Source organism: Camelus ferus, chromosome 1 (genome assembly GCF_009834535.1).
Source record: "Camelus ferus isolate YT-003-E chromosome 1, BCGSAC_Cfer_1.0, whole genome shotgun sequence".
Lineage (NCBI taxonomy): Eukaryota > Metazoa > Chordata > Mammalia > Artiodactyla > Camelidae > Camelus > Camelus ferus.
Window position 1 is genome coordinate 34,012,865 of NC_045696.1, and position 12,355 is coordinate 34,025,219.

General features: G+C 32.2%; 1 protein-coding gene across 4 annotated transcripts in view; it reads right to left on the minus strand.

Annotated features, from left to right (window-relative positions):
* The window catches only part of POU1F1 (POU class 1 homeobox 1), a 237,473-nt gene that overhangs the window by 9,975 nt on the left and 215,143 nt on the right, over nucleotides 1–12,355 (minus strand). For all 4 annotated transcript variants that reach the window (XM_032477539.1, XM_032477526.1, XM_032477532.1 and 1 more), the window contains 2 exons: nucleotides 5,089–5,515; nucleotides 2,121–2,192 (listed from right to left, as the gene is read on the minus strand). In XM_032477539.1, coding sequence (XP_032333430.1) covers nucleotides 2,121–2,192; nucleotides 5,089–5,230 — 214 coding nt within the window. In that variant the 5' untranslated portion in view covers nucleotides 5,231–5,515. The remainder of the gene's footprint in view (nucleotides 1–2,120; nucleotides 2,193–5,088; nucleotides 5,516–12,355) is intronic.

Below are 12,355 nucleotides of genomic sequence, written 5' to 3' on the forward strand. Positions count from 1 at the left end.
TCGCAAAAAACCTTCTTAAAGTATTCGATCTGTAGCTGATTTTATCTCTGCGCTTGCTGGGTTTAGGGGGCGCCTGAAATTGCACCTGGGTTCCTGCGAATTACCAAGAAGGAGCAGCACACGGCCAAGAGCTTGTCATTTCTTTTCTCCATAATCAAAGTGTGGTGGAGGCCACAGAGAGCATTCTGCCTGCACCTCTAGTGGCGAAATGCGCGTCATTCTACTCTTTTATAATGAAAGCAGTTCATCATCAGCGGGGGTGGTTCTCATTAACCACGAATACTGATTAACTGCTAAGAATATGAATCATAAATAATCCACTTTCAAAGGGAAAGAGAAAAATATGGCTTTCTTTATTTCTTAATTATTAAAAAGAGACACTAAGATTTACAGGTAACCATTAAGAACATCAGTTTTCATTTTACCATCAAGGTGAGGATACTAGTTTATTCAGAACGCCTCAATAGAAGTTAAAGGAAACTAATTTGTTCGGGAATATCTAATTTTAAAGTTTTAAAGTTTTATTTAGTCTTAAACTGAGAAATTAAAGTTTGGTGAACTAAATTCTTTAATTTTATTTCAAATTTATAGACATAAGTCCATGTTTGATTTTTTATTATCTACTCTGGATAACAAAACACAAGAAAAGATTTCCCTAATATGTGATTCCTTTATCCAGAGTTTCTCTCTCAATATCCCACAAGTGTGCACGTACACACACACACACACACACACACTCTTATAGTCGCACGTAGAGCTTTAGTAGTTTATTGTCACCCACAATATTTCTCTCCCTGCTGCAGTAATAAATATAACAGTTTAAAGAAAACCTAAAAAATTCTGTGCACAACAAAATTGTTTCTCTGGCCATGTCCTAAAACTGCCGTAAGTTTTGTGATAAGTGGATCTGTTAGGTCAGATTTTCCTTTTCCTTAAGAAATGTGCCTTCGAGATTTCCATACAAGTAGTTAATCTTGGTCTAGTGATGACCTACTTATCCAGAGGAAAAAAAGATATGTAACTTTCAACTATATCAGTCTCATTTAAGACTCAAAAACAACTCAGAAAGGGCTGACAAACACTGAAACAACTATCACTAAAGTAGCTGCAAATCACTCTTAGCCTTCAATGTCTTATTTATCTTCATGGACCAAATGTCCAGAAGAAATATTGCCATGAGGGGGAGGTCCTGTAAATCTGTTCTGTCTACTTTGGTAGCTGCATAAGGTTATCGAGCACTTGAAATGTGGCCAGTGCAACAGAGTTTTAAATTTGACCTTATTTTAGTTCAGTTTCAGTTGCATTTAAATTTAAATAACTACATGAGGTTAGTGCCTACTGTATTATTACTGGAGGCAAGCCCACCAACGGCATAAACAAGTAACAATCAGCAGCTTGGCAGTAGTGAATCAGAATAAAAATCATACATTATCATTCTAAGTGAAGTAAGCCAGAAAGAGAAAGAAAAATACTATATGATATCACTTATATGTCAAATCTAAAAAAAAAAAAGATACAAATGAACTTATCTACAAAACAGAGACAGACTCACAGACATAGAAAACAAAATTAGGGTAACCAGGGCAGGGAGTGGGAAGGGATAAATTGGGAGTTCAAGATTTGCAGATACTAACTACTATATATAAAATAAATAAACAAGTCTCTTCTGTATAGCACAGGGAACTGTATTCAATGTCACGTAGTAACCTATAATGAAAAAGAATATGAAAACAAATATATGTATATGTATGACTGAAACATTATGCTGTACACCAAAAACTGACACAACATTGTAAACTGTCTATACTTCAATAAAAATAAAGAAATAAAAATATATAATTATTAAAAAAATAGAATAAAAATCTTACAAAGCAAACACAAGAGTTAAGAAGCATCACAGTTCAGGGCTGTGTACAGTAGGGGCAATCGAATATAATCATTATGATCTCTGAAGACATCACAGATCAGGGAACGTTTCAAAACGCAGTGGTTTAACCAGCAATTTCCAAGGTGAAGAGATCTGAATTTCATGACACACTCTAGTCAAGATTCCCTCAAACCCAGGAAATCCATGTAAGTGTCCCCAACTCAATCTCATATGTGAAGACAATTTTTCTTACCTGCCATCACTCCATAGGTTGATGACTGGTTCCCATAATGACAGGAAGGAACAGAATAATGAAGTCCTGTTGCTGTGTTTCCCAGTGTCGTCACCAAGAAATATGTGCACAAACATTTAGGAGTTTGAATCAAAGACAAAACAGACGGGACTGGTAAGAAAATGTATGAGGATTCAAGACACATTCATTTCATTTCAAAAGTACACATTTATGTGATTATTAAAGTTACATGGCAATAATTTGTTCTCATATGAGGGAAGTTCTCTGATGAGTAGGTAAAAACTAGATATTGAAATTTGTCTCAGATAATGAGATCATGACCCATCAAAGTGGACTATAGCCTTCATTAATTATGTCCAGTGCTCCACATTAGGGTCACTGACTGGATTGAACCTTGGCTAATTGGGAGTTGCAGAATTCTTGCAGGTTTCACTCAATATAGACATTGCAAAGAACTGACTAGAGGACAGTCTCTTAAAACCCTTGTATAACATGGTATTATAAAGTAGTTTTTTTCTGGAACAATGAATACAGAAATCAACTCTTCGAACAGTCTTTACTTTTGTTTATTCGCCTAATAAATTTCTTCCAGCAGAGGAAATGGCAGAGCAATTAGCCTTTTATTGGATACAACCATAAAAATCTCACTAAATTCAGAGATTTATGAGAAACCTGTATGATGGACGTAGGTTGAAGTTGAAACCATGAGGTTGTACATTTTCTGCATGCACACAATTAATTTAATAATTCTAATGATAAAGCTGGTCAAAAATAAGATCACTGACTATTGAGTGACTTGAGGTCTCCAAAGGTTGAATCTGATATATAAACATAGCCTCACTAATAAACAGCTATGTCTCATAGAGGTAATGTGTAATTTGAAAGTAAATTTGAATTACTAAACTTTAATCAAAGTTTAAACATAAATCGCCACTTTGACTAAGGAAATAAGACTCTTGACAATAAAATCTTAAGCCAGTGTTTGCCTATATATTTTATTTTCTCTTTTTTTCCATCATATCCTGAATATAGTGGTGGATTTTCATAAATATAATTGTATCTTCTTGAATAAATATGAGATATTATAAAGTTTAGATTTAGAATCCTTTGAAAATATTGAGATGTACTCTAGTGACCAAAGACATGAAGTCTCTTTAGAAAGTAAAACAAATTTTCTCTAACTATAGCTCAATTTTTAATATTTTAAAATATCTGTGTAAATTTTCATTTTACACCTGACACGTAGTGAGAACTGAAGTCATTTTACATTATTATGATTACTGTGCATTCCAAAATTAAACAGATAAACATGAAACACATTTAACATTCAAGTGCTATTATAATCAGTATATTACTAATTCCTTACTTAGGCAATTAGATGTATAGGATTACAATTTGATAGAAAAATTAAAAATTTAATGCTATGCTATTTAAAACACATTAGGTCATTTTTACTGATTATGAATTTCTTTTACTTCCAAAGTTTAAATATTTTGTTTCTCTGATTTGGGGGAATTGTATAAAAGCCAGGCTAATATACTAAATATCTTATTTATTTTTAAATAAATAAATAAGGTTTTGAGCCTAAATTTGCTTAACTACTACCTCAATTCTAAATTTTATTTTTATTCTGGCCAAATACTATCCACACACAGTAGATTAAACAATGCATTATTCTTCTCATCCCAATTTCTAGAAAGATCTATTATTTAAAATATACAATTAGCTATGTGATAATTATTTAAATTTATTTATACCACAACTCTTTGATAAAAAAGACTTTATTACATTTTCCTAAAAATATGTTTGAGGATATTTTCATTAGTATATTTTAATTAAATTTTGAGAATCTTTATAGTAGATAAAAAAAAACTCTGCATTAATAATTCTATCAAAGACTAGATGTATGATCTCTTGACACTTTAAAATTTGGCTGAAGATGAATGCCAAATTTACATATATGTTTGGAAGCTGCTTAATATATTGAAGATAACACTTAAATATTTTAAATCATCATAAAATATATCAACTCAAATTTTGATTTTTAAATGTATAAAATTAGGTCATATTTCGATTGCTTTTAAAACAAGTGGAAAGTGAATAGTATGTTGCTATTAAACAGAAGACGTTTACTCAGCTTGAATTTTTTATAAATCAACTTCAAAACACTTTGTTACTGCGTAAAACTGGACACATTAACAAAACATACTTATCTGCTTGGTTGTGTTTGAGATAATATATTTGAATTCATAAGTTTAATTTTCACTTAAAAAAGTTAAGTAAGAAATCAATAAAACTTGGTTAGACATTGAAATCTCTTCAGAACTCAATTTTGAGAAAAATTCAACTCAGTTCATGGGCTCTAAATATTATATTGCTTCTATATTTGATTTCTGAGTTTTTAGTTATGCTAAAAAGGTAAGGGTATTAAATTAAATTAAATAGTCTATAAAAAAACCATTTAATTATTTAAACATTTAATTATTTTTGGAAATCCATCGTTGTTGGTATTGGGGATCATTTAGCTGTGTTTACTATGAGGTGTGTTGTTTTTAGTCATGGTAGTAAATATAACCTAAGAACCAAATAAATCTCTAAGATAAAGAAGTAACATCTTTTAGACACTAAATTATTTCACACTGTTTCTTCAGCTTTGCTATTTATACATATATGTTTACATAAAAATAGTTTTCATATTAGAAGTAGCCAGACTCATTGTTTACTTATGTAGAAAACAGATCTTTATAATAAAACCAACAGTGATCGAAATGACTACACTTACTAATACTTCTTGAAAATTTTCTTAGGCATTTTGGCTTCTTTAATATCCTTAATATTTAACTTAACACAAAATTAACATGAAGGAGAAAGTAAAAGAAGCAAAGAGATTCTGAACTAATAAGATTCAGAGCATCCTCCCCGACATCTTTAGGGCCAGCCACATGTAGACCGCTGTTGGAGCCCGTACCTGTGGACATCACGTTGGTGGCATGGTTGGAGACTGGTAGGCACTCGGCAGCGCTGTGGTGCATTATCAGAGGCAGAGTTGCAGAAGACTCAGAATTCAGAGGTATAAAGGTATCAGCCGAAGTAAAAGGTTGGCAACTCATTCCCACAAGAGAGTTGACAAATGAGGAGAAACGCTGCTCCCCTAGTCAGAGTTTTATTATATTACCATCTCAAAGGGCCGTTTCAAATCTCACTACCTGCATATATACATCAGGGAGGCGCTGAAGCACCAGGAGGGCTCGTGCTGGTATTTATACTGCAGGGAAATCCCTTTATACATGTTAATCATCTTTTCCCAGGGGTATTGCTTTATCAATCTGGACTGTCTTCCTTCTTCCCCAAACATCATCCATGCCCCAGAGGGGAAGCTGGTTCTTGGGTACAGACTGAAGACAAAAGAGAAATAGAAACTTTATTTGACAACTTCAGATTAAAGTGTCCCTCAAAGAAATAACACTACAATAAATTAAAAGGTACTAAGTGTCTTTTTGCTATTAATACAATGACAAACTTATACATATGAGATTTTTTTTGAAACTTCTCATTAAATATGAAAAATAACATAAGAGAAGTACACGCCACCTAATTTTAAGAAACTGAATTTTTAAGTTTAAATTGAAAGAAGCATAGAAAACTAAACATGAGAATGAATGTATTACCAACTACTGATTCACACTCAATATAATTTTGAAAAACTATAAAGGCCAATTGGCTTTTTACTATATTATAAATAAAAATGGTAAACTATTGAATAAAATTTTGGTAATTTGTAGAGAAGATGAAAATGAGGGATAGCATTTCTCTCTTGATTTCAATTTTCTCATGAAGAACATACATTTAGTAACCTCTTACTAGATGTCGACACTGTTCTAAGGCACTTTGCATGGTTATGTCAGCAAATCTCACAATGTCTCTGTGAGATCTGCTCTGTTCTCACTAAGCTGGACTGTGTCAGAGCCTCTGACCTTAGCCATCCCACTCCAGAATCTGCACTGGTGCAAACTTTCCACACAAAGTATACTGGCATTATAAGAGAATGAAAAAAAATAATTTACTGTTCCAAGTTATCTTGAGACATTTCATAATATGAAATTTCAAAAAAAAATCTAATGAAACATGATCCTTGCTTACATGCATAAAATCTATGCCTGTCAGGTTACGGCTGGTCGCTATACCATCCCTAGTCTACATTCTAAAGATAGTATTGCATTCATTCATTTATCTTTAGAAACCATGATCATTGCGAAATAGTGATACTGATATTTATCTTCAAATCAATTGTTTGTAGTACATTTTTTTTCTATTCTAAAAGTGACATATTCTTCATTCTGAATTCTCTATCTTTGAATTTTTATTAGTCTTCTCTAGTGAGAGAAGAAGGTTAGAGGTAATCAAAAGTATTTCACTCTTGCAGAGTTCTTGTAATTTTTAGATTTCACATGTACAAAAAAGTATTTTTTTCAATGTGTTTATAAAGAGAATTTGCTAAGAAAATTAAATAGTCTATAGGACATCAAATATTTTAAAAATTAAGCTAAATGATATTTAGGAGGAATAGCACTTGAAATCTGTCCCTAATAACCTTTTTTTTTTTTAAGTTATTGCCTGGAATAGCAACAAAGGACTTCCCCAGTAGTTTGCCATACTACCTGAAATTCTAAAATTACAATCTTAGACATAATTTCCTTAATAATTGTTCTAAAAATTTTAACTATTTGTGCTATAAGGTACAAACCAGACTTAAAATTGTGTAAAGCCTGTAAGTAGGTGTTCCCATTATAGTCTTCTCACTTGGTGATATAAACCATAAACTATTAATTTATCAAATTTTAAATCAGTTTTTGTAAACAGTTTTAATTTTGCACAGTATTGATTTGTATAGCCCTATCATATTTTAGCCATTTCTTTATTGTTGGGTGTTTGTATTGCTTTTCACTTTTATAAATAACAATGCAGTTAACTCTGTCCAAAATCTTTGTTTTTAAAACATAATGCATTTTTACAATTTATCTGTAGGATTATTTTGAATATCACTCCCCCACTTAAAATAGATGTTACAAATGGGATTACTCATTCTGACTTATGAGATTTTTAAAGTTCTTGAAAACATTCTCAAATTGCTCTAAAAAAAGATATTTTTTAAAGGAGTTTTAGGTTCACAGCCAAGTTGAGCAGAAAGTACTGAGGGTTCCTGTATGCACCGTGCCCCGGCACACGCACAGTCCTCCTCTCTGTCAACATCCTGTACCCGGGTGATACATTTGTTACAATTGATAAACCTATGATGATACATCATTATCACCCAAAGTCCATGGTTTACACTAGCATTCACTCCTTTGTAGATTCTACTGGTTTTTGACAAATGTATAACGACTTGTATTCACAATTGCAGTATCATACAGAATAGTTTCACTGCCCTAAAAATCCTCTCTGCTCTGCCTATTCTTTCTTCCCTCCCACCTACTCCTGATACCACTGATCTTTTCATTGTCTCCATAGTTTTGCCTTTTCCAGAATGTCTATAGTTGGAATCTCACAGTATGTAGCCTTTTCAGATTGGTTTCTTTCACTTGGTGATGTGCATTTAAGTGTCCTTTTTATGGCTTGGTAGCACCTTTCTTTTTAGCTCTGAATAATATTCCATTGTCTGAATGTACTACAGTTCATCCATTCAAGAACTGAAGGACATCTTGTTGCTTCTAAGTTTTGGTGATTGTGAATAAGTCTGCTGTAAACATCTGTGTGCAGGTTTTCATGTGGACATAAGTTTCAGCTCTTTAGGGTAAATACCAAGGAGTGAGACTGCTGGATCGTATGGTGAGAATATGTTTAGTACTGTAAGAAATTGCCAAACTCTATTCCAAAGTGTCTGTACCACATTGTGTTCTCACCAGCAATGAATGAGACTTCTTGTTGCTCCACATCCTCGTCAGCATTTAGTGTCATCACTATTTTGGATTTTGGTCATTCAGGTAGGTATGCAGTGGTATTTCACTGTTGTATTAATTTACTATTCTCTGAAGGCATATGATGTTGAGCATCTTTTCATATGTTTATTTGCCGTCTGTTTATCTTCTTCAGTAAATCGTTCAGATCATTTGTCCTTTTTAAAACTGGATTGTTATTTGTTCTTATTGTTGAATTTTAAGGGTTCTTTGCATGTTTCGGATAACAATCCCTCATCAGATACGTCTTTTGCATATACCTTCTCCCAGTCTCTGGCTTGTCTTCCAAGTTGCTTTCTCAAACAATTTGTTCTATTATGATTTGGTTTCAAATATCAGGAACAAATTGAGCAAAAGAATGGCTGTTTATTATTAGGAGATATGGAGGTTTCTTGGAACTCATGGAGGTCGGGCCATAGAGAGAGACTGAACAGGAAATGAAAGCCATCTGCCATGTCTCTCTGACCTTCTTATCTCCCTTTCTCTGTGTCTCTCACTTTTCTCTTTCTGTACAGCACAGCCTAGGTTGAGTCCATCCAGGGCCACCTCACAGATCTCCAGATCGCACCTTAAGCTTTTAACCAAAGAGATTTCTTTGCTGTTTCTCAGTCTATATTTATGAGAGAAACAGGCTGATTGTCCATGACTTTTGTTGTGTTCCAGAAGCACAACATGGGTCCCCATGCTCACACTTGTGAATGAATTGGTTTGCCCTGGAAGTGTTCAGGCATTTGTAGACAATGAGGGATAGATTGTTATCCCTGGAGACACCCTTAAAATGTGACTAATTTGATTCCACAATTTCATAGTAGCACCAGTAGAGAAAACGTGATATTTTTGGTGCATTCTCAATGTTATTACTAAAGTTTAAATACTTAGCTTTATTAGTTTGTTAAGACAACAACATATTGTTAATTTACCTTGTATCTTTTATTTCTAATATGCTGTCTTTTCATGTTTATATTGCCTATTTGTATTTATTATTTCGTTAATTAACAGATACTATGTATTTACCTTTTACTTAATATCAATTAAATTTTATTATCAATTTGTATGTGCTTTTAAAATGTATTAAGAACATTAATTTTCATTGTTTTTATCACTTACTATTAAATTTTTAAAAATTTCTTGTCTTTTAAATTTGCTCTAGACATTGACATGTATATTTTGTGCATGAACTAAATATGTTGATCTTTTCCCTCGTGCATTTCTTAATGATTTTGTTTTAAAATTCTCTTTTGCCTAGAAATTTTGTTTTTGTTGTTTTTTGTTATTTTTAGAGCCTTAAAAAATTCCTCCTAACCTTTTAAGCTGCTACATGCATTATGTTTCTAGAGTTAACTTATTTAAAAATTTTTTCTTCCAGTTTTATTGAGATATAATTGACATATAGCACTGTATAAGTTTAAGGTATACAACACAATGATTTGACTTACACACATCATGAAATGATGACCATAATAGGTTTACAGAACTTCCATCATCTCATATAGATACATTAAAGAAATAGAAAAACAAATTTTTTCCTTGTGATGAGAATTCTTAGGATTTACTCTGCATATAATGTACAGCAGTGTTAATTTTTATAATGTTGTATATTACATCCCTAGTATTTATTTATCTTGTAACTGGAAGTTTGTACCTTTCGACTATCTTCATCTAATTCCTCTTTCCCCTAACCGACACCTCTGGTAGCCACAAATCTGATCTCTTTTCTATAAGTCTATTTCTTTTTGAAGTGTAATTGACCTACAACACTATGTTAGTTCATGGTACACAACATAGTGATTTGATATTTCTATACATTCCAAACTGATCACTATGGTAAGTCTAGTTGTCATCTGTAACCATACAAAGATGTTACATAATTATTGACTATATTCCCCATACTATATATTTCATATCTGTGACTCATTTATTTTGTAACTGAAACTTTGTACCTCCTAATCTCCCTCACCTATTTCTCCCCTCCTTTCATCTCCCTTCCCTCTGGCAACCACTGGTTTATTCTCTGTATCTATGACTCTGTTTCTCTTTAGTCAAGTTTGTTCATTTATTTTGTTTTCTAGATTCCACATATAAATTAAATCAAAAGTATTTGTCTGTCTCTGTCTGACTTATTTCACTTAGCTTAATACTCTTTTGGTACATTCATGTTGTCACAAATGGCAAGATTTCATTCTTTTTTATGGCTGAGTAGTATTCCACTGTATATATATACATTTTATGCATTCATCTATTGATGGGCACTTAATTTGTTTTCATGTCTTGGATGCTATAAATGATGCTGCAATTGAGTTCATTTATAATTACTTAGATACTAATGAAAATTATAGCATAATTTGAAAACTATCAGATAAATAAGAAGAAAAAACTTGCTTCAAGCTAAGGTAATAAAAGAAAATACAGCAGGGGTCTTGGTCAGGCATATTTGTTAGTCTGGTTCACTCACTGTAGCTTCTCTTCAATTAAGCAAATAATTATTTTTTAAAAATACACTGAGTTTAGACAGAATGATCACATTTTGACAAAAATATATAAGCCCAGAAAAAAATATTATACTATTAGGAAATAAGACTCAAGTCTATTTATCTCCAGGTAGTAGAATTGAATTTTTTTCCCTTTTTCACATTTTGTTTTCTAATTTTTCTATACTTTTTGCATGAGTTGAGAAGTATAGTAATAGTTCAGCATGTAGCTAGATTTTGGATCTAAACTGTTTGGACTTGAACTCAATCTTGACACCTTAATAACTATGTAATGATGGGCAAGTAACTTCACCTTAAAGTGTCTCAGTTTACTTTTTCTGCAAAATGGTGATAATACTAATACTCATTTTATTTAGAACAATGCCTGGCATGTATAAGTGCTCAATAAATGTGAACAATTTTATCACAAATAAATTTTAAACAATAAATATTTATGCTTACTATGTGCTTTATGTATATTACTTCATTTGATTCTCATCTTAATCCAGTAAGGTTGACACCGTTTTACAGACTGGGAAATTGAGGAATAGAGAGGTCAGAGACTTACCAAAACCATACAGTAAGTAGTGGAACTGGTATAGGAATCCAGTTCATTTAAATCCATTCATTTAAAGCCTGAACAAGCTACAGAATACTGCCTTTTGTTATATGCAAAAAAGGTATAATGATATTGAGATTTCTCTAACTCTGGTTCCCTATCTCTGTGTATGATTTCTATATTTAGACTTTTTGTTTATTTCATGACTTCAGGGAGAAAACATGGAAAAAGAGCTAATTCTCTACAAGGTATAGTGTTCTCAGCTTTTCAGCATGTGGATCTTTATATAAACCTGTATTAGTACCCAGGTATTCTACATGAATAATATAGATATTATTTCTTGTAGGGTAATGGACTGGCACTGCTGAATAATTTAACTCTATTCAATAATGTGTTCAATTGATATTAACAATTCTTTCATTACCAACTTGTAATTCAGATCACTTTGAACTGATTAGAATTTGTGAATATTTTATATGTTTTATATATATAATATATACAGAGAGAGATTAAGAGGGGGAGAGAGAGAGAAGGAATTAAGATGGGGGAGTCCCATCAGGATATGAAAATGAATCTAAATTAATTTATTCAGTTTATCTAAGTGACAATAAAATTTAGTATTCCCACAACTCATAACTTTTGAAAAGATGATAAATTTTACTCAAAGCAGTTTTTAAAGAAGAGATTATACAGCCATATGGCTTGAAAAGAAACTCTGTTACATTCGAAACAGACGTTATTCAAAACACACATCAGTCGTGCATTTATATTTGGCTCTTTATTGATTATGAAAGTAGCAGTGAATGTGTATATTATGCAGTTTATTCTTCCTTAAATTCTTTCATGTCCAGAAATCAAGGTTCTTTATTGCCCAAGGAAGAGATAATTTCAATGACTTGCAACCTTGCTGAAGATGTATGCTTTCTTAATGCTGTCTAAAGGGTAAACTTGTTACTTATGGAAAATAAACGTCAAGGTGAGACACTGACTTAGGAATGATGCTTGCCCACAAGGACCATATCGCTGTTGTACTACACTTCATAGGTAGATTTATTATTTGCCTCACTCACTTAAATAGAATAAGTCTTGTCTAAATAATGAGCTGCTGCGCTTGAATTAATTTAGTTGGAAAACCTCTTTGCTCTGGGTTTCATTTACAACATTAATACATGATACATAGAGGTATGTTTTGGAGTGCGTAAATCTTTCACAAGAGATGTTTGCTATTTGAAACTAAATTAGAAGTTATATTGT